The sequence below is a fragment of the Amblyomma americanum genome, chromosome 5 (assembly GCF_052857255.1).
Source record: "Amblyomma americanum isolate KBUSLIRL-KWMA chromosome 5, ASM5285725v1, whole genome shotgun sequence".
NCBI lineage: Eukaryota > Metazoa > Arthropoda > Arachnida > Ixodida > Ixodidae > Amblyomma > Amblyomma americanum.
The window spans coordinates 18,954,631-18,978,374 of record NC_135501.1 but is presented as its reverse complement, the minus strand read 5'-3'; the positions used below and the strand labels follow the sequence as shown (position 1 = coordinate 18,978,374).

The 23,744-nt window shown below is 46.9% G+C and overlaps 2 protein-coding genes across 2 annotated transcripts in view; both read right to left on the bottom strand.

Moving 5' to 3' along the window:
- Positions 1 to 23,744, bottom strand: part of LOC144134588 (uncharacterized) — a 184,010-nt gene that overhangs the window by 90,714 nt on the left and 69,552 nt on the right. The gene's annotated exons all lie outside the window — the stretch shown is intronic.
- On the bottom strand, positions 9,990 to 12,955 carry LOC144133530 (uncharacterized). Its single transcript, XM_077666689.1, has 4 exons — positions 12,483 to 12,955; positions 11,679 to 11,807; positions 10,646 to 11,040; positions 9,990 to 10,057 (listed from the first exon to the last, which is right to left on the bottom strand). The coding sequence occupies exons 1-4, from the start codon at positions 12,824 to 12,826 to the stop codon at positions 9,990 to 9,992; spliced, it is 936 nt and encodes a 311-aa protein (XP_077522815.1). The 5' UTR covers positions 12,827 to 12,955.

Sequence of the window (23,744 nt, the reverse complement as noted above, 5' to 3'; positions counted from 1 at the left end):
TGGCTGAATACCAGATAAACTTGGTGAAATCAGAACAGTAATAATAATAATAATAATTGGTTTTGGGGGAAAGGAAATGGCGCATTATCTGTCTCATATATCTTTGGACACCTGAACCGCGCCGTATGGGAAGGGATAAAGGAGGGAGTGAAAGAAGAAAGGAAGAATAGCTGCCGTAGTGGAGGGCTCCGGCATAATTTCGACCACCTGGGGATCTTTAACGTGCACTGACATCGCACAGCACACGGGCGCCTTAGCGTTTTGCCTCCATAAAAACGCAGCCGCCACGGTCGGGTTAGAACAGTACTCCAGAAATCGAAATCTGGAAATCAAAGGAGTTCCCGGGTTCGAACCCGACCGCGGCGGCTGCGTTTTTATGGAGGAAAAACGCTAAGGCGCCCGTGTGCTGTGCGATGTCAGTGCACGTTAAAGATCCCCAGGTGGTCGAAATTATTCCGGAGCCCTCCACTACGGCACCTATTATTACTTTCTTCTTTCACTCCCTCCTTTAACCCCTCCCTTACGGCGCGGTTCAGGTGTCCAAAGATATATGAGACAGATACTGCGCCATTTCCTTTCCCCCCAAAAAAACCAATTATTAAATCAAAGGAATCAAACAAATACCCAATGAAAATCTTGCCGAGCTGCTCAGAATGATTGTTGACGTCATTGGCGAAGCTATATCTAACGACGACGTAGACGTGTGCCACAGAGTGCAAACAAAAGAGAAAGACAAAACAAACATCATCGTGCAGTTTCAACGTCGTGAGAAGCGAGACAAGGTCCTTGAGAAGTCGCGAAAGAAAAGACTCACCAATGAGACGCTAGGACTCTCAAGTGAAGATGAAAATGTTTCTCCAGATGAAAACGTTTCTCCAGTGTACATAAATGAGCACTTGTGCCCGACATTGAAAAAATTGCTTGGGATGGCTAGTGCGCGCCAGCGTGAGCACAACTGGAAGTTTGTCTGGACCCGAAACGGCAGCATTTTAGCGCGCCGCACTGAGACGTCACCGATTGGACAAATTCTTCGCGAAAGTGACATCGGCATGACCTGTGCCGATACATCGCCTAAAGTATAAGTGGCCGATATCATGGATTGTATTCTCCCGGAAGATATAAAGGATCTCGTTGGGATTAACCTAGCTAAGTGCATCAAATTGTTCCACTTAAATACCAGATCTGTTTCGTCAAGCCACGATGATATAGGTGTATTGCTAGAATCATGTGGCTTCGTTTGATGTCATTATGTTCAGCGAAACATGGTACACAGACTATTCTGATTTTCTAGTCTTGCCCGGTTATCAACATCACTACTTAAATCGCCAAGGCCTACGAGGAGGGGGCATCGCAATCCAGAAAGTGTTCAAGGACAGCGTAAAGGTAGAATTCTCAGTTATAAATGATAATTTAGAGGTTCTCTGCATAAGAACAGGCAGGAATTTGTTTGCGGTAGTATATCGTCCACCTAGTTGTAACGTATCTGCGTTTTTGTCTTTTATCATATGCAAATGACAACAGATATGAGCTAACCTGTGGAGGTGATTTTAATGTGGACGTATCTAAAAATTCAACCCCAGCGGCACAATTTATATCCGTCCTTGAATGCAATAATTTTCGCAATGTAATTACATCGCCAACGCGTATCACTGCATCTACATCTTCACTGCTGGACATGTCCCTTACGAACTCGTCGTCAGAAGTCATACTATCGGGAGCATTATGTGCGGACATAAGCGACCGCATGCGAACACAGTTTTGTTTATAAAGCACCGCAGCGTTCGTAGGCCCAAAGAAGCAGATGTAATCGCATATCCTGATATCTCGCCCGCCACATTAGAAAGTTTCAGGCAGAAACTGCTCCGGATTGATTGGAGCGATATCTTTCAGCTCACAGACGCTGATGATTCCTATAACAAATTCCTGAGCATTTTTCGGAAACTTTACTTTGAATCCTTTCCGTTAAAGATACACCATCAAACAAAACGAGCACGCAGGCCATGGATCACAAATTACCTTCTTAAGCAAATTAAAAAGAAAAATGAACTTTGTCGATGCTTTATCCAATCTAGAAACATCAGTAAATGGATAGAATATAAAGCTTTTCTAAATAAAGTAAATAAAGAAACGAAAAAAGCAAAATATGACTATTACTATCGTGTATTTGATGAAACCTGTCTACAAAGAAGCGATATCTTGTGGAAAGGGATAAACAGTGTGTTAAACAGGAAAGATGAGTTCAGCCGCATTGACAGCCTGACAATAAACGATACGCTTCTCAAAGAGAAAGAGCTCGCAGACCACTTTAATAACTTTTTACTGATATAGGAGTCGGCAGTAACGATTATGATGCCCCCTCAATTACCCAAATGAATTTAAATACATTATTCTTGCAACCCACTTGTACCTCAGAAGTAAAAACGCTTATCCAGAGCCTCAAAAACAGCCGCAGTAAAGATGTAGATGGCATCGAAATCAGACCAGTTAAACATGTAGTGGATCTTATTGCACCTGTATTAGCTCATATTTTCAACACTGCATTGTCAACAGGCGTTTTTCCCCAGAGCATGAAGGTCGCGAAAGTGACAATTATGCACAAAGGAGGAGATAGGAACAATATGAGTAATTATCGTCCAGTCTGTATACTGCCAATTTTTTCTAACGGCCTTGAAAAGGTAATTAAGGTCCGAGTGGATAGTTTCTCTAGCAAATATAATTTAATAACACATAGTCAGCATGGTTTCAGACAAAATCGCTCTACAGAAACCGCCTTACTAATTCAGAAAGACATAACACTAGATAACTTTGAAAAAAAAAATGAATGACGCTTGGTATTTACCTAGACTTCAGTAAAGCTTTGACCGCGTTAACCACGACTTATTCCTCACAAAATTAGAAAGATATGGCATCCGAGGACTATCGCTCCAGCTTCTAAAATCTTACGTTCACTCACGAACCCAATTTGTAGAAATTAACGAACATAAATCAAGCCCTCGACAAATAAAAACTGGCGTTCCACAAGGCAGTATCCTAGGTCCCATATTGTTTTTGTACTACGTAAATGATGTTGTTCAAACAATCCCAAGATGTCAATTTGTAATCTACGCCGATGACTGTACTGTGCATGTTGCAGGCCGAGATTTATCATGTATGCTTCGCGAAGCAAGCTCCGTTTGCAATACGCTTCAAGAATGGTCGCAAAGAAACAACCTGCTTATCAACGAGGCAAAAACAAAGTGCGTCCTTTTTAGGGCTCGAGGGACTTGCGTCATGATGACAAATACTATCTGATTAGGACCATTTAGTATATCGTACGATAAAAGTCTTAAAACACTTGGGGTGACTTTCTCAGATGACATGTCTTGGAACGAACATGTCAAGATTCTTTGCGGGAAAGTGCAAAAAGCTACCGGAATTTTAAATAGGTGCCGTCACTCGTTTCCAACGGGCGTAAAAAAACTTCCTTATAATTCATTAATTCATTCGCAGCTTGATTATTGCTCACTGATTTGGGGGAACACGACATTAAAGAATATACATAGCTTAATTATATTGCAGAAGAAAGCAATACGAGCAATTGAGAATGTTCCTTACTTGGAACACACTCAACCACTTTTCCTCAAAAACAATATATTAAAAGCTACTGACATATATAGCTTCAAGTTAATTAGATGCTACAAGCGAGCAATTAAGGGGAAACTTGAGACTTTCCTAGCACAGGCAAACTTAGAGAGCACACACAGCGTCTATCCCTATCGTCATCGGGTACCCTGGAACATTCCTTTTTCGCGTACATGCTATGGCCAAAAAAGAATTGCGCACACGTTGCCAAGCATTCTTAACCGCTTCCACTAGGAAGGCGTGGATGTGGAAAGGCTTAAAAACAACCGCATTTCACTGATATTATCATGTCATAGTGAACATTTGTGATGTCAAGAAAAATAATCAATGTGGATAAGTTTTTCATTTCATTGAAATTATTAGTGTTTTTGCATTAGACATATGCGTTGCGTATGTATGTCTCTCTTCCATGTATATTTGTCCGAATCTTTCATTTTTTATATTTCTTTTTTTTCCTGTGATAAAAAAGGAAAAAAATTATTGTCCTTTACCAGGTGCCTTTGTAAACTTCTAGGCTTTGAAACCTGTAGTCTTGTATGCAGTATTTATTCTTTTTTTTCTGTAATCTTGTAACGGGATATATGCAAGCTGTTACTGTTGCCTTTGCCTTTAGGGGATGGAGCGCTGTCAAGTTGTGTTAAAAAAGCTTTTTCTCCACCCTCCCTTTTCACTTTTTCTGTGGAATAAATAAATGTTCAAATTAAAAATTCAAATTCATTGCCGATTTCACGTCTTCTTAGAAGCATTCAACAGTCTATTCATTATCACTGGATGTAGGCGTGTAGGCCTGCACCATCTTCAGCTTACACCTCTTATTAAGCCCAATTGCGATAGCTGCCAGCCTTTCGTTAATGCTATAGAAATCCTCTACGTTGCCAGCTATATCATGATCGATGAGGAATCCCACACTTAGTTCTCGTCTATCTGCTAATCCGTGATAGCCCCGTATGTGCCAGTTCTTTAGTACTGTATACGACTCACCTGTCCTCCTAACTTCACTAAGCCCTATGACATGTCATTTAATGGCCGCTAGTTCCTCGAACAGCACTGCTAGGATAGCCTCACTAGATAAGGTTCTAGCGTTAAATGTTGCCAGGTTCAGATTCCAGTGGTGACCTGTCCGGAGCCAGAGATCTTAGCGTGTATGGATTCTTTTTTCATTTTGCATATGGTGTACGCCCTGTAGGAGGGCTCTGGCGCACTCAAGCGAAAATCGTTCGCTTTTACCTGAGCCAGCCCACATCACAATGATGTAAATAAATCTGACTTGACTTGAAATATGCAAGAAACTGATTTCGAGACTTGCCCTGATTAAGAAACCAAACCTCTCAGTATGTTAAGGTAACAGAGCGCTGACTTATACTTGCTTCACTTTAATATTTCATATAGCCGAAGTAATATTTTTATAATAAACGACGAACATCCACCCGTGCCCAAAAGAGCTCCGCTAGCCATAATACGCTGAGTATGCCGATTTGTAGCGGTGTTCAGCAGATCCGGACCCATTCGATGTGGCCAACTGAATATGTCGCGCTATAACCCGCTCCACCCCAGTACCGCCGAAAACATGCGTATAGCTTTGCACGCCTCAAGCTGGTCCCGTATCAAACATTTCTTCGGACGATTCGTCGCCTTCGGTGCAACGAAGTTACCACGCAAGCACATCGCCGAAACTCGGACAAATCTGCCACACGGCGCAATGAACCACGCGAGGCAGTGCAATGCAGAAATCTGGCTTCGTCTCTACAAAATCCACAAGGCAAATGGAGATCAGTAGCGTGGCTTTTTTGGCTTGTTGGTACATAGTTCCAATACACTGTAGCGCAGCAAAAGACGAGGACACAAGAGACGAGAGACGAACACCACGAGCGCTAACTTCCAACAAATTTTATTCTCCCGAAGCATCACAATTATACACCAGAAAACAGTAATCACACGTGCGAACAGTATCGATTTCTTAGAAAAACGAGCTCTTCATCTGCGAGGAGAATGGAAGGTGTGCTTACACACGAGCATCCTGACCTATTTATCTTTTCGGCTTCAATGATTTCGCGCGTTAACCTTTCTCTACTTTTTCCGATTACAAGACTTTTATCAAAGAAAGGCTTACAGGGTTTTGACTTGCATGCGAGAATGTGGTCAACCAGCGATCCGCCTTGCCCGTTTCTGAAGTTGCGAGCGTGTTCCATTAGGCGCTCGTTCAGACATCTCCCCGTCTGGCCGATATAGTGTTTCCCGCATGACAAGGGATTTTGATATACAACACCTTCATCGCACGTGACGTAGGGCTTCTGGTGCCTAGTTGGGCATCCGCGCGCTTTGTTGGTGTTGGTTTTTCCCAGTTTGCACAACGTTGCAAGTTTTTTTCGGCGCCGAGAACACGACGGTCGCATTCGCTCGTTGACCTCGTTACACAAGATTTCCCACAATTTAAAAAGAATTGGTCAACGAGCGAATGCGGCCGTCGTGTTCTCGGCGCCGAAAAAACTTGCAACGTTGTGCAAACTGGGAAAAACCAACACCAACAAAGCGCGCGGATGCGCAACTAGGCACCAGAAGCCCTACGTCACGTGCGATGAAGGTGTTGTATATCAAAATCCCTTGTCATGCGGGAAACACTATATCGGCCAGACGGGGAGATGTCTGAACGAGCGCCTAATGGAACACGCTCGCAACGTCAGAAACGGGCAAGGCGGATCGCTAGTTGACCACATTCTCGCATGCAAGTCAAAATCCTGTAAGCCTTTCTTTGATAAAAGTCTTGTGATAGGAAAAAGTAGAGAAAGGTTAACGCGCGAAATCATTGAAGCCGAAAAGATAAATAGGTCAGGATGCTCGTGTGCAAGCACACCTTCCATTCTCCTCTCAGATAAGGAGCTCGTTTTTCTAAGAAATCGATACTGTTCGCACGTGTGATTACTGTTTTCTGGTGTATAAATGTGATGCTTCAGGAGAATAAAATTTGTTGGAAGTTAGCGCTCGTGGTGTTCGTCTCTCGTCTCTTGTGTCCTCGTCTTTTGCTGCGCTCCAGTGTATTGAAATGGAGATCCATGTTCCCCCATTCAATCTTTTCGCTGCACACGGTCCGTTGCGAGCGCTTTGTGGTTCTAGTGCTGTGTCGAGTTTTAGCTTTCCCGACATCGTCGCTTGGTTTGACAGCTTGCCAGTGTGTTTCGCGTTCTGGACGGTGTCGAGATCAGGCGAGGTGATTTCCTTTCAGGAAAAGGCGGCCATGAATAATCAAGTCGTAGCCGGCATTAGTCTGGCCACCTACTCATTCTCCGACAAAATACTGCGATCCTCTGGTCACCACCAAATGCACATGTACCGCTTCCCGTATTTGCTTGAGCGCACATAAAAAAATGCAGAGGCACTAAATAAATGCAGTATGTCACCCTCTATCCTCTGAAACATTATTATTTCAAGGCCGGCTTTCCTGGCAATGAAGTCCATGCGGGCCGCTGAAGAAATCTGTGTGCGTTGGGGCGTCTGCCGCTTTAAGTTGGTGTGCGCATATTCGACTGCGTCAGGGAGCGCTTGATGTGCACGCTGAGGGTTCTATTAAAGAAATAAAGATGTGTTCCCCACGAAAAAAAAACTGGTCCAGGAGGGAGCAAGGAAAACTCAAGTCCTCAAAACCCCACTTAGTCCCTAAATTTGCTCACGACACTCTTCTTGCCACAAATGCGCGCCGTGCTCGAACTAAACGGACTAACTACTGAGAAAGAGACTAATGGAGGGCGAATCGCAGCATAGCAGCACGCGAAAATCGCGCGAGAAGACCTCGACTGCAATAGTACTCAATGTTTGAAGCGCAAGATGTCGTCTAAGGCCTGTGAGAGCACCGCCGCTGCCCGTGACGAAGCGGATAGACTGTTTTCAATGAGAAAAAGGTTTTGTGCCACCGAAACGGCCGGCAGCTGTGCTACTGCATAAACAAGTACCCCGAGCTTCGATACGCCTCGAACGAGAGTTGTGAAGATTACTGTTAAGCACGTACATGTAGATTCACATCGTAGCCGTTTGTTTACGAGCTTATGTGATGTTGTGTAAGTATCGAAGACACTTAGCGAAAGGATGAGTGGCAATTCTACGTCACCGCTGTCCGCCAATAAAAAGCGAAGTGAGCCATGCCCTTCTACATTTCTTTTCAACAGGCTCTAATGTGCAGCTGCCAATTGCTAGAGCTAGAACCACCTTATCCGCAGAAAAAAAAAACGAAAGGCAAACAACTGTTGTGGTTGTGGAGTACAGGTCGTAAATGTACAGTTCAGCACTACGTTTTTGGCCAAAAACGCAATTTAGACCGCTCTGCGCGCGTATTAAGGCTTACCGCAGCTTGTTGCAAAAGTACATAGCATCAAAATCACCATAATTAGCTCTAGACAGCAATGCATTTGATTAAAATCCGAGCGGAAAACACAGGAAATGTATATGCTTCGCATATAAGACTTTTATATCCTCTCTCAGCCTCTGTGCTGTGGTGGCCTAGTTATGTTGTTACGTGACGGCAAGCCCATGAATGAAATGAGATGACAGATGGCTAAATAATGATTTTATTGGCGGACGGCCTGGCGCGAGCACTCCTGCCAGCGCAACTGCGCCGCCAGGGGATCGTCCCGACCGCGAACGAGAAGATCGGCAGTGAAGATGAAATGCTGTAGAGGACGATGGGCTTAAAAAGTGATTGAATACAGAAGAAGGAGGTGAAGGGCTTGCCGTCACAGTGGATGAGACGATCAGCGAATGAGTCCCAGTCCACGAAGCATGCGGGCCGAAGGTTGCTAGGATTCGACGGCCGAGGCCCTTGAACGCACCTAACGGCAGGGCCAGGGAGGCGGTAGGTGTCCTCATGTGTGGGCAGCGTGTCGGGGCGGACGGGTCATTCTGGTCGTGGCAACGTCGTCAGTTCGTCGTGTCTTGTGGTGAGGGCGGGGGACGGGACTGGGGTGAGCGGCGGGATCGGTTCAGGTCCGGTGGGTTGGGCCACAGCCGGGCGGGGCGACCAGGTACACATAAAGCCCCTCAGTGTACTCGTGCACACGACCGACGACCACGGCAGGCGCAGGGCTCCGAAGCTCCGGGACCAGGATGGCGATGAACGGACCCCAGCACCTCACACAAAATGCTACGTGACGGCAAGCCTATGAATGAGATGTAATGACAGATGGCTGCAGAACGATTTTAATGGCGGACGGCCAGGCGCGAGCACTCCTGGCCGCGCCACTGCGCAGCCTCATTTTTTAAGGGCGTTACCTATTATACCCTTGTCACACGGACACTTTTGATCCTCATTGAGTCAATGCTCATCGAACTGAATGCAGATAGGCGGTTGTCACACGGCCACTTTCAAGCGCAATCGAGCTCGATCCTGCTTGACACGATGCCGACTCAAGAGTGCTCGAGGTTCTAAGCACAATCGAAAGCACTCTCGCTCTCACCAAGCTATAAAAACAAACACTAGTTAACAAAGCAAAACCACAATTTTTGTTGTTGTAATTGATGAAAATGCATTACAGAACATTTTCATGCACTATGCCTGCTTATATGCAAACATTTTGGAAAATAATCTCTACATGACGCTCCAAGCTTCGTCGTCAGTGTAAACAAGGATGGCGTCCTCCTGCTCATCGGCGCGCAAACTGTGGAGCAAGTGCAAGACAGCCGCTCTCAACGACTGCTGGCAGGACCGCCTAAATCATTTGAGGCGCCAGCAGAGGAACGCCGCAGTGTTTGCGGAAATCGCGGAGGCGTTGCGGACCCTCGTGTTCGATCGCACAGCAGCAGAGCTGCGCCACAAGATAAACTTGACGCAGATGTACCGGTAAGTAAGCATTTTTAGACGGCCTCCAAGTTCTCAGGCATTGGCGTTTTCAACTGCACCTGTTATTTTTGTTTGCTTTGAATTCACGCTTCACAAGATGTCATTGCACTATCGCTGCATTCAATTCAGCGCTGTTTCACGGCACCAATTCTGAAAAAGTGCTGGTGCCAGTGCGGTGCTGAACCAGTTCTGTGGTGCAGGTCCAGCGCGTCAGCAGCGACAATTTTCAGTCGAGCGCGTGCAGGTAGGTCTTGTCGTCTGCCCACCGTGGAGGTGATGAGTTCTCCCGTGTATTTTTTGTGTGCGACCGATTTAGTGCCTAACGAGACTAGAGTCGGCCATGGAGTTGACCATGGTAGACGGTGACGACATCGTATAGTTTTTTGTTATGGAGTAGTTCTACTCTTCCCACAGTGAATACGAGAAAACCGACTTCGTGCTGTATTTTGCAGCAACTCACTTGCTTGGACCGACGGCAGTCGAATTCCGAAGTGTTACAAAAGCATGGTTGCAAGCGGTTTCAATCACGAGTTCGCGATGCTCTTCAGACACTCAGGGAGACGTTCGAAGAACTTTCGGCGTGCTTCAAGGCCCCTGCATATTTTCCGACGCCTAGTGGAGGGTGCCCGAAAATCACCGCCGAGAACCCGCCTTGCTCATTAAGCTATTTATAAGCAGTGATAAAAAAAAAAAGTCTTTTGGCAGCACCAGAGATATACCCCGCTGCTTAGCGCTAACGTGCAATTTTGATTCATTACGTCTCCATTCATTTCAAGCCTGGTGTCTGAATGTAAAATCTGGCAGGCATGTTTCTGTTTAATGTGCACCTGACGACCGGCTTTTCTTATCGGTTTTAAATCCATACTGCTCTGCTTTTCAGTAATTATATAAACTTGCGCAACTTTCCATCTGAAGTAACGGAACGTAGCCGGTGGGTAGTGGCAGAACAAAGAACGTTTATTGCCGGGTGTTGCTGGCACATGACACATGACTGGCATGACACGCGGCACGTGTGACACAGTCTTGGCTCAAGCTATACATCAGCCTGCGTGCTTGATAACTTATCACGCGTACTTGATAATACTACATCCCTTCCCCCTAAGCTGGAGTAAGTGAGACGATCCGGTGGCTTCCGTGGGCGTGTCGAGCGACGTGGTGGTTGGTCTTCAGCTTGAGAGCGGACTTCCCGTGTCTCCGTACCTTGATGATCTTCTGCCTCCTCAGAGCTACTTTGAGCTTCGTCAGGGGTCCGGACTGGGCTCGGCTTGCTAGGGGACGACCCCACGTCGAGCCGATGCCTGAGTTGGTCCACGTGGCGGCGCTGCGATCCCTCCGGTGTTTCTAGAGTAACCATGCGCGCTCCCGTCGTGGACACCACAGTCGCAGGCATCCATTTCCGAGCAGACCGAAACTGGCGCGACCATACAGGCTTTCCTGGTTGATAACGTGTTGGTGATTTTGTCACTGCTGGCACAGGTTCACCGGAATCATTTTCTGTGACCTTGATGTCCGTGAGTGAAGCCGTCAGCCTGGTTCTGGGACTGAAACCAAACAGCAGTTCCGCTGGCGATTTCCCTCGCTCCAAAGGTGTTGTTCTATAACGGAATAAAAACTTGATTATTCGTTCTTGCAATGTCCCTGCTGAATTCTTTCGAAGCCCTTCTTTTACCGTCCGCACGGCCCGCTCCGCCAACCCATTTGACTGAGGATGATATGGGGCTGTTCGGACGTGTTTCACATGGCTTTCCTGCAAGAAACTAGACATGGTGGCACTTGTGAACTGTGGTCCTTATCCGATACCAAGCAGTATGGTAGGCCAAACCGTGCGAAAATACCCTCAAGTACTTGAATGGTGGTCTCTGCTGTGGCGGTCTTTAAAGGTATGGCCTCCATCCACTTTGTCTCGGCGTGAACCAAAACGAAAATTTGGTAGCCATCGATGGGGCCTGCAAAATCCATATGCAACCTGTACCATGGTTTGTTGCTCGCTGGCCATGGAGACGGAACCTCAGCAGCTGGCATGGGCCAGCATTGAACACATTGAGGGAAACTTTTAACTAACAATTCGATGTCCCTATCTAGTCCAGGATACCAAAATAGCGCTCGAACTGTGCGCTTCATGGCTGTGATACCGGGGTGACTGTTGTGCAGTTCCTTTAGCATGCATCGCTGCGCCGCCTCGGGCAACACTACTCGATGGCCCCAGTATACCAGGTCGTGGCTGGCGGCGAGCTCGTTACGGCGAGAAAAGTACGGCATCAGGTGTTGCTGTTCTGCCGATAAGTGCCGTGGCCAGCCGCGTGAGATCCACCCCCTGATCCGCTGAAGCTTATCGTCCGAGCGACTTAGGTCCGCTAGTTGCCGAGCGTAAAGGGCCATGGAATTTAGGCCCCATGTATAAAGCACGTATTCCATTGATTCTTGCCCTTCTCGTTCACCCAAGCCCGGCAAGGGTAGGCGACTGAGCGCGTCTGCGTTAGCATTTAGGTGTCCTGGGCGGTAATCGAGATCATAATGGTAAGCCGACAGCAACAGAGCCCAGCGCTGGATTCTTCCCGCGGCCATGTGCGGAATTGGCCGTTCCCGGTGAAACAGCCCGGTCAGTAGCTTGTGATCCGTCACGAGAGTGAAATGATTTGCCAACAAGTAATCTCGAAACTTGGTAACGCCGAACACCAAGGCCAACGCTTCTTTTTCCAGTTGCGAATAATTCCGCTCAGCCGGCGTCAGAGCTCTCGAACGGAACGATACGGGGTGGTCCTTGTTCCCGATTCGGTGTGACAGCACCGCGCCGACCCCCACTGGTGAAGCGTCGCATTCAAGCCGCAACGGCTTTTCGGGGTCGTAGTGGACGAGAAGTTCCGCTTCCCCCATAGCGCGCTTGGCTGCCTGAAAGAATTTATCGTGCTCGGCTGCCCATTGCCACCGTGCTCCTTTCGCCAACAGCCTATAGAGTGGAGCCAACGTGGTTGCAAGATTCGGCAAAAACTTTGCGTAATATGTGATCAAACCCAAAAAGGATTTTAGCTGGCTCACCGTCTCTGGTCTTGGTGCGGCGGTGATGGCTTCCATATTCTGAGGGGGGTGCAAGCCAGTTGCGTCGATCTTGTGGCCCAAGAACGTAACTTGCTTCTCGCAGAACCTGCATTTGTCAAGGTTCAACTTGAGTCCGTTGTCGCGCAGTCGCTCGAAGACTTGCCGGAGAGTTGAATCGTCGTTCTTCTTTTCAGCAATAATGATGTCGTCCAAGTACACCTTGACGCGAGGAAGACCTTGCAGAACGGATTCGAGGCGGCGCTCGAACAAAGCTGGAGCAGATGCGATGCCGAAAGCGAGGCGGTTGTATGCAAACAACCCTTTGTGTGTGTTCAACACGGCCATTTTTCGTGCTTCGTCGTCCAGTGGAAGTTGATTATACGCGTGCCGTAAATCCAAAGTAGTGAACACCTCTCCGCCGTACAGAGATGCGAAGATGTCCTCAATTTTTGGCAACGGATACTGTTCCAGATGTGTCGCCAGATTCACGGTTAACTTGAAGTCTCCACACAGCCTAATATCCCCGTTTCGCTTCACTACGGGCACGACGGGCGTAGCCCACTCGGAAACTCTCACTGGTGAAAGCACTCCTTCCTGTACTTGGCGGTCGATTTCTGCAGACACCTTTTCCCGAAGCGCGTATGGCACCGGTCGAGCCTTGAGGAAGCGTGGTAGAGCGGCATCTTTTTTGTGTAGTTTCACGGGTGGTCCCTTACAGCAACCCAAACTCTGCTCGAAAACTTGTGGAAATTCCGTCAAAAGTTTCGCCGTCGTGGCGTCACCGTGTACTACATGCATGTTCTGCGACGCGCATTCTTCCAGTAGTGCCAGGCCAGCCTTACGGAAGGCCTGTATGGTGTTCTGGCCGCACAAAAGAGGCCCGTTGCAATCCACTACAACCAGCGAGCTGTCCACTTGCGTGTTACTGCATTCGACTTTCATGGCTACTCGGCCAAGAACCGGCAGCGGCCCCAGGAAGCACGTCAGGCGCAGTGAAGTCTTCTCCAGTGGCGGCCACCATTCGCGGTTATTATCGAATACCCTTCTTGGAATGACGCTAATAGTGGACCCTGTATCTACCAGCATGCGCAGGTTCCGGCCTTCCCAGATGAAATTCCTTTCAAATGGCCGTGCGGACAAGTTCCTACTGTTGTTGTGAGCCTCCAAAGCGTAGAGAATATCCTCGCTACTTCCGTCACTGCCGTCTAGCTCCTTCACCGCAAAGGTGCCTGAGCGGTTAGTGCGACCGCTGGAGCACATCCTTGCCAGGTGACCCTTCATTCCGCACTTGTGACACGTCGCTTTCTTGTGTCTGCACACTTCCGAACCATGGTTCGAGCCACACCTTCCGCACTGCGTGGACTCTGTCATGGATCCATGGCCGCGTCCGGACTTCTGCGGATTCCTCCTGTGCTTCTGTGCGAAGTTGGCAGCACCGTTGTCGTTGAAGCTCCTCTCTTGCATTGCCCGGACATTCGTTTCTGCGGCTTCCGCTGCTTGAGAAAACGCTTCTACCTCCGCCAGGCTTAACTTCTGTTGCGACAACATGTGTCGTCGAGCTTGTTCATCACGGATTCCGCAGACAATTCTATCCCGCAGCATGCGGTCCAAAAACTTTTCGAAACTGCAGCCCTTTGCGAGACATCTCAAGTCGGTGATGTAGTCCCGTACCTTTTCGCCTTCCGCTTGGTTCCGCATAAAGAATGCGTAGCTTGCTGCAATCTCATTGGCTTTTGGATCGAAGTGGTTGTCCAGGTGCTGTATGACGACTTCGTAGCTCAAGCTGTTCACCGATTCCGACTGGCACTGGCCTTGAAGCACGCGAACCACGTTGTCGCTCAGGGCCGACACCAGAAGCGCACGCTTTTTTCCCGGATCTGTGATGCCGTGGCCCTCAAAAAAGGCCTCCAAACGAACACGGTAACTGCTCCAGCTACCTGTCGTATCGTCGAACTCGGGTGGCCTGGCTGTCATCGTGCAGCTATCCCACCCTCGTTGCCACTGAAGTAACGGAACGTAGCCGGTGGGTAGTGGCAGAACAAAGAACGTTTATTGCCGGGTGTTGCTGGCACATGACACATGACTGGCATGATACGCGGCACGTTTGACACAGTCATGGCTCAAGCTATACATCAGCCTGCGTGCTTGATAACTTATCACGCGTACTTGATAATACTACACCATCTCTTTTAGGGACTTCAACAAAACAGAACAACCACAGGCTCGGGCGCTATCCAATGGCCCCATTACACTCGCATTCATTCTTTCTTGGGGTCCTTACCAATCAACGACCCATCACTCGTTCAAGAAACCCACTGCTCTGGGGGAGCCACTGTAGAGGAGGTATGTAGATCAGATTTAAGATTGGCAATGCACTTGCCAAAAAAGTTATGCTCTATCATTTCCTCACCTTTTCATTTACATCACAGTGAACTTTGAAAAATGGCCTTTATTGGAATAGCTATGATGTTATGGTCGAGAAATATGGGGCACTCTCTAATGTTAAATAAACATGTCAAGGTGACATCACATAAAAAATGCAAAGAGCTTGACATTTGCATACTGTCTTTTAGCACTGCTGCACGTTGATAAGCACATAGAATGTGCTAGGTTGCATTTGAACCATAGTGATGTTTATTTCTTGTTCCATCATCTCAGCGTCATATGTGTTAGTGCTGTCATCCTGTCTTTTAGTGCTACAAGCCATCACATAATTTAAGGCATCAACCACCTTATGTTGCAAGTGCGGTCATGATGTCAACAGAATCAGCCATAGGTGGCACCTAAAGGCATTTGCTCAGGCAGTAAGCAAAGACAACATGTCCTTGAAAGAAACATTGCCAAGGTATTTCGAAAGCCTGATTAAAGGTCAACTTCTATCCACTACGTGGCAAAAGAATATAAGTGGGCCAGAAACAAAATTCGTCTAATATCACTGCTTCAGTTCAGAGCTAGTCACTGGAGACATCCTTGTTTCACACACGCGTGATCCCACACTTCTCACCTGTTTATGGACCAAAGAAATTAACAGCCAAACATGATAAATTATTGTTTCTCTGCGACGCTGGATTAAGGGGGGGGGGTGTAGGCTATGGAGGCTGCAGCCCAGGGCCTCACCTCGGACAGTAGGAGATGGGGGCCCATTTATTCTAACCTGCTCAGAATATAGAACCACGGGCAACGGCACTTCGAGCGACATGTATGAACCGAACAAATCAGAACGAGCAGACGGGGCCCGCGCCTAATGTACCAGCATACGTTTAGCCTGGTCATTTGGGAAGAGCTTGTCCAGCTGCAAAAACAGGTATCCCCCGCTACCCCTGCGGGGTCCTCTTACGAAGCGAGGTGCGTTTGCTTGAAGAGTTTTCGTGGTTTCGTGTCAGTGCGCCTGTCCAGTGCTGTCTCGAGACGAGGGGCAAGGGGAAGCACCTAAAACATGTAACGTGGGATGAGGACCTAAATCTCCCTTGCCCCTCGTCACCACCAGCCACCCTCCACCTCTCAAATAGTTCCGCCGCTGCCCTTCTCATAGAAAGGATGTGCCGCAGTACCCAACAGTGCCTCCCATTCGAGTTTTCTTTACCGTGATGGTAATTTGGGCGGGGGGATGAGTCCGATAGCAGATGTTGATGAGTCTGATGGCAGTTTCTAGGCCAGAAAGGAAACAAGACGTTGCATGTGCTTTTGTGCGCGTGCCGTGGGGCATGGAATGTTCACTGTTCGGGCTAGGGTTGTAGAAGAGTACAGGGGGAAGTAAGAGAGATGAGCACAAAGACCTGTCTCCAGGGCCATTCCTGCCTACTGGCTGCGCACCTTCACACGCGCTCGACGGAAAAAGTAGGTCTTACTGGCCGCCGAACTTTCCAGAAAGAAGTAGAAAAAGATGCCTCAGAGGCGACGGAGGGCGCGTAACTTCGCGCGCGCTAGGAGTCGCCTCTCCCCTTCTTTCTCGCGATCGGCGTCGACGGGGCGAAAGAAAAATCGAGAACCTCCCAGAACAAACGATTGCTCCTATACCCAATAGGAAGACGAGGCCGGAACGGGAGAAGGAGTGGGTTTGTATGGAGAAGGAGGGAATTTGTACAAGAACTCTGTGCGTATGTGAACGCCTGCTTTGGCGCTAGTAACAGACAGACGCGGCGCAGGTCTATGAAAGGAAGTTGATCGCGGGCTGCGATTTATCCCCGAGCCGCCGGTTAAGCTTGCATACGCCCGCCCGCTGAGGAGCTCCCGGGGGGCGCACCACTCTCGGCCAGCCACGGACGGACCATCCAAGCAGCGTGCGCCAGTCATCGGGACGGCCACCGTTGGACACCTGCGGTCGCGTCGGACTGACAAAGTTCCCGGTGCGGTGAACAATTAGCATCTATTCATGCGAAAATTCTCGGTCGGAAGCATCAGTGTGGTGCGTCTGAACGATAAACGAAGTTAGAAAGAGAAAAGCGTGAAAGGAAGCTATCAAAGATGACAAAGAACCTACTGAATGAAGCTTCCGTGGAGCAGTATGATCGCTCTAGCCAGATTCCGTGTCAAACTCCCAATAGTACAGACTGTGCTTCTGTGGAGGACTTACCAACTCCATCACCACGGTTTCCTGGCAAGAAGCAAAGTTTGACTCATCTTGGTTGTCTTGATCCTGTGAAGACGGTGCCAACCTCGGTCGTCCATATTTCTGAGCAACCGGCGCTAACCAAGCCCTGTCCTGTTACTGAGTCAGCAACGTCTATGCTACTCGGCCGGGCCCCTGCCACAGAGCTCCAGGTGCCCGGTCCACCACGCCCGATCTCTTCTACTGCTGATCAACAGGTGCCAAGCCTCCCCGATGAGCCTCCTTCTACTGACGAGCGCCAGGAAACAACGTTCCAAGAACCGACTCAATTGTTTCCTGTTAGTTTGGCTTCAAATAATCATGTTCCCACCCACAAAGTGTGCCTCGAGAGGACGAAATAGACGGCTTCTCTTTGCAGCAACAGAGAAGTACAGACACCCCCGTAGCAAGAGGTACGTTGCGAGATTCTCTGAAGTGACCTTGCTAAGTGGCCGGATTTTGTTACTGACAGCTTTCGGAGTGCATGCCTTTAGAAAGGGCCTTTGTATTTTGAACATCGGGCAGAAAATTTTCCGCCTTCCGAAATGCAATACAAAACTCAGATATATTTCACCTCATCTTTTCGTACGAAACGCTGTAAATTGGGAGGCGACACTGGTTAATGTACTCGGAGTCCAAAAGTTTCGTTTAGTGTTTCATGTGCAAACTATTTTCGATTTCAAGCAACCCCAGTGCATTCACCACGCGTGGCTTTTCTGATAGGAAAAGAACAGAAGAAAAGGTTTGCGCACATTAAAATAGCGTCGAGCATCGGAACTGCGTGGCAGCATGGCTCGCCCGCTCTAACTCGCGCAGCACAATTGACAAGGAGCTGGTTAAGCATCTTGTCACTGAAACCGCTTTCTGGATAGAGGTGTTGAAGCGCGTAGTCGTTGTAGTTAAGCTTCTAGCTGAGCGCAACCTAGCGTTTAGGGGCAGTGGGGAGATTTTTGGTTCACCGAGAAATGGCAATTATATGGGAGTGCTTGAGGCCATTGCCAAGTTTGATCCCTTTCTTAAGGAACACATCCAAGGCTATTTGAACAAAGGAAAAGGTCACCCATCGTATCTGTCAAAAACCATTTGTGATAAATTTATCGAGCATATGGCAAAGTCTGTCTGGGAACGTCTCGTTGACGAAATCAAAGTTTATTTCCCATCTAGCACTACAGATGGAGGAATCGTAGAAAAAAGCTGCCCTTGGGCAGCTTGACGAGTCTACAATCCTAATTATTGACAGGGAGGTAACCCAAGAGTTTATACAATTTAAAAAAAAACAAAAAAACAAGCACATCAAGGAAACACCGGAGAATACACGAAACAGCAATATGTATACATAATGAAACTTAAACAATGTTATTCAAAAACAAATTATGTAGTTCACGACGTGAAAAAGAAAACAAATCGAGGTTAATGTAGATATACCTATTTAGAAGAGATGGAAGTGTGTACTGAAGGCATTCCCTACCAAGATTTAGCCGAGGTGTTGGCACAGTCCATTCTTCGCCACGTCTTGTTGGATAGACTGATTCTTTTTTCCTTAGTTCTGCTAAATTTTTATGATTTGTTACATTCTTCTTGATTTCTGTTTTAAAAGTAACACTGAGGCGATATTTATAAAGATTATGTGCTTTAATAACTCTGGAATGACAAAAGAAAGCTGCACTTGGATGTCGGAACGGTAAATTATATGCATTTCGGAGATATCTTTTTTGCATTAAATGAATACGTTCAAGGTTAGTGAATGTTGTAGTGCCCCACACCAACTGGCAATAGTTTAAATGCGAATTGAATATTGAATTGTATACCAGCATGTTAGTTTTTGTGGGAAGTATGTATTTTAGACGGCCTATAACACCAGTGATTTGAGCTATTTTTTTCAAGATATAATTGACATGATAATCCCATGACATACTGGCAGAAAATATGACCCCAAGGCATTTAAACTGCTCAACAATTTCTACAGCCCGCGAGTTTAATATAATATTATCGTGCGGTGGGATAACTTTATTTTTCGGCCTAAATATGACTGCTTTGGTCTTACTCTCGTTTATTTGCATCAGGTTAACTGCAGACCAGACCTCAAGGGCTTTCATTGTGGCATTACATTGTTTGATAAGTTCATGAACATTTTCACCCGAAAAAAATACGCTCGTATCGTCAGCATATGAAAAACTTTGTATTATCGCTAATGTTGACAATATCGTTTAGGTAAATATTGAAGAGTAGAGGCCCTAGCGTACAGCCTTGGGGGACACCGCAGAAGAGCGGCTTTGGTTCAGACCGTATACCATTTATGTGCACCACTTGCAGTCTAAACGACAAATAAGAACTTAACAATGAGAGTGCTTTTCCTCGGATACCATAGTAGTGTAATTTGTTTAGTAAGATTTTATGATTTACCAGGTCAAAAGCCTTTGAGAAGTCCACAAATACACCAATGACAATAGCTTTGTTTTCAAGTTGCTTTATTATATATTCCTTTTGTTGGAGTAATGCAAGTTCAGTTGATTTGCTTGTGCAGAATCCAAACTGAAATGGTGTTAGCAAGTTAAATTTATGGATGAAATTTGACATTTTTAGATGGAGCATTTTCTCAAATGCTTTTGAAAACACTGGCAAAATAGAGATTGGTCTGTAGTTGGCGAGGGCGTTGCGATCTCCTTTTTTGTAAAGAACAACAACTTTTGCTAATTGCATTTTTTCCGGAAAAACTGCAGTTTCTATACAGATGTTGGTGGAAAAAATTTAATGGTAGAGACCTACAATGTTGTACTTGACAGTCTAGGCTCTGCTTTGGGAGTGCGAAAGGCTCCCTACACTGAACTCTGCGAAAGGTTCGTATTCTTAAAATTGCTGACAGAAGTTGGGAGCGAGGCCACTCTGGCACAGCAGGCTGAGAACATGACGAAAACCTACAAAAATAATTTGGAGCCAGCATTTTCCGATAAAATCGTTCAGTTTGCGAACCTTCTGCACAACTCTGTGTGCCAGGACACGAGTCCCCTGGGAATAATGAAGTTGCTGCACAAAATAAACCTTACTGGTGCGTTTCGGAACCTTTCTATTCTTTGCGAATTTCTTAAGCATACCCGGCGCAAGCTGTGAGACCGAACGATCGTTTTCCAAGTTGTCGCTGATAAAAAATCGCCTTCGTAAAAAATCGCCAGGGCCCCCATTTTTCTCATTCCGGCCCTGTTTCGGTCTTCTATCTGATGCAGATCATTCTTGACCTCATGGCGGGCGCCGACACCAGGACCGCTTAAGATGGCAGCCCCGCACTAGCTAATTCTCAGGAGCCTGCACTGAACGCAGACGACAGCTGGGCCGAAGGCTTTGCAGCCGAGTCGGCGGCCATTGAGGACGGAGGAGCCGAGGGGCAGGCAGGCATCTGCGAGCAGCAAAACCCCAGGAACAGGCTGCGGACTGCTTCGTCCGACTTCAGGCGAGCTCTGCTCACGGAGCAGAGGATGCTGCGTGAGAGCCTTGAAGCGTGTCACGCCAGAGAAATGGAGATGAGGCAGCGGCACTTGCCGCTGCAAGAGAAATTGGTGAATGCCATCACAAAGTTTTAAAGCGAAAGCTTTACTACTCCAGCCAGCGAGCCATTTCGGCTCGTCGCGCACTTCAGCCGTATGCGCGTGGCCTGACCATGAGCCGCCGTTGCCTAGCAACGCTGCAGCCGCGCTCCAACAAATGGCGCCACCGTCGATGCCGCTGCCGTCGCCGCTCGCTCCACCAGATGTGCTCAGCTGCGGTAGAGGGAGAGGAGGTGTCGCCTCGCTGGGGTATATATATATATATATATATATATATATATATATATATATATATATATATATATATATATATATATATATATATATATATATATATATATATATATATATATATATATATATATATATATGCGCGCTTCGCCTCAGTGTATTGTAGTCGCTATGGAGAGCGCGAAAGAGACGCAACAACGACAGAACGAAACGAGGAAGGACAACGCGCTCAAGAGACGCCAGAAAAGCGCACCGCAGGACTCTAGAAGCGCCGTAACGAGGATGCGGCTAAAAGAAGTCGTGCCACGTTCCGGGGTGACTGAACTGCGGAAGATACCGCCTCGAGAGCGCCGTAATGAGACTGTGCGTAGACAACGTGCCGAGGAAACGAAGCTTTCGCATTTCAACTAGGTTTAACCTGAGCTAAACCACTGCAATTTTTTTTAATGAACTTAAGAATTATTCGAATTTTTTCAGAGTTGTATGTTTCTATTTTGCCGGTTTTTATTTTGCCTGTGGGTTTTATTTTTGTGTTTAGTTTTCAGACTCGTCGGTTTTCTTGATGTCTTGCCCCTGCTTTCATGCACTTTTTTATTCTGTGTGACGTTTTCTTCAAGGCTGTATGCAGTCCGACAATATTTGATGTGACGCAAGTTTTATGCTGTTGTTTTTCTTTCTTGCTGTTGTGCATTTGTTGTACTTGTTTCAGCGCCTGTGCAATATTATGCAGCAATTTGTGATTTTGATGACAATGTTGATGATTATGGTATTTTATGGCGCAAGGGCATCTATGGCCAAAGAGCGCCATGGCACAAGCTATTTTCGACTTCTCAATGTGGGGTGAAAGACCCTTGCCCAAGCATTTCGCCCTAAATAAGCCGAACACCAGACCAAAGAAAATCTTGTACCCTATTGTATCACTGGTGAGTACCCGGCGGCACTGGGGATCGAGCCCAGCACCTCCCGCATGCGAGGCGGATGTTCAATCGACTAGGCCACCACTGCAGCCGTTTTTGAAGGCAGTGTTAACCACATGCAATATGACATCATTTGATTTGACTCCACATTTTTTTTGTGCGATTTTTCTCATTTGTTTCAGCGCCTGCGCAACGTTGTGCGGTGATTTGTGGTACTAAAGGCTGTGTTATGTGCAATATGACATTATCTAATGCGACTCCTTCAGATTTTATCTATTGTTTTGCTTTCCTTGCTGTTGTGCATTTTTTGAACTTGTGTCAGTGCCTGCGCGATGTTGCGCAGCAATTTGCTATACTGAATGCAGTCTTAACCACATGCATTATGACATCATGTGATGTGACACCAGATTTTGTCTCTTCATTTTCGTGCGCATATTTTGCATTTTCTTCAGTGCTTGCGCAATGTTGCGCGGTGATTTGTGCTACCCAAGGCTGGGTTAACTTTGTGCAATATGACATTATCTAATGTGACTCCTTATGATTTTATCTACTGTTTTAATTTTTTCGCTTTTTGCAGTACCTGAATGATTTACAATAATCATGGCTATGTTAACGTTAACCACATGCAGTTCGATATCCGAGGTTACTCCTTCCGATTTTTTGTGTTATTTGTCGTTCTTGCTTTTTCATGTTTTTGCGCCTGTTCCAGTACCTGAGCAATATTTCGCAGCAGTCTGATATTTTTCGGGTGATATTTTCTGTAGAAACACAGCATTGTGGGCGTGTTGGTAATTCATGGTCAAACAATAGGACCAGCGTACAAAGACGAAGGACAAAATAAAGCTAGCCAGTGCCTTTTTTGTCTTGTCCTTCATCTTCTTGATTTGGTTCCGTTGAATGTGATATATACATTGCTTTGTAAAGTGTTGCCTGCGAAGCCTATAAAGAGGTATAACCTTTCAAGTTTTCTGTGCGTCTGCTTTGTGTTCTCTTATCTTTTTACACAGTTTCTTAAAGTGAATGCATTGCACCAACTAGCCAGCCAGAAACACGGTTAATGTAAAAGGATAGCACAATTTACCTCAGTTCTGTGCTCGCTGCTTGTAGTATTCTAGGATTGCAACTCGTACTGCAGCACCAGTTGCGGTTTGAGCATCTGTGTGTCTCTGTGGCTGCTCATACAGGGCCTCGGAAATTTTTGCATCAGAAGTCCAGTCTTGCATGACGTGTTCGCCAAACACTTCACAGATGTTTTTCAGCGTATAGCAGGCGCGGATCACTAGTGGAGCTGCATCTAGGCTGCTCTCCATCCTCTTCATGCAGAACCTGAATCTTGCCTTCATTCTGCCAAACGCGTTCTCGACTACCCTTCTAGCCTTCGACAAGTGGTAATTCAATCTTTTCATGTCGGCATCCAGGTGTGGGCTGTGGCTTACGGGTTTGATTAAGTGGGATGTGAGGGGAAGCGCTTGATCGCAGAGTATAAGTGGAGGCACATCTGTTCCACTGGTGACTACAGCTGGAGCCTGAAATGTTGGTCCTTCAATGAACTCTGACAGTTGGGAACATTGATAGATGTGGGCATCGTGGCAGCGCTCTGGTGAGCGAACGTTCACGTACCGAAAGCGGTACCGGCCATCTACCAAGCCAAGCAGCACAATGCTGTGCCTTTGAAAAAAAAGAATTCTTCACAAATCAAATCATGGACATGCACAATGACTTGTGAACTGAAGACTTTTGCATTATCAAATTCGTATCGCTGCAATGCTGCCTTTATGGTGCAACATGTAAGTTCTACATAAGCCAAATATGAGATAACTCACCAGCCTTTGTAGTTGTAGAAGTCTGACGTGCTTTCCTTGGGCGGCAACACGGGGAAATGGCAACCGTCGAGTGCCCCTATCGCTTGTGGGAAATCGCAAACGGCACTGAACCCTCTAATTTGGTAGCCCATTGCTTCTGTAGAGACCTGTTGATCCACTTGTCCT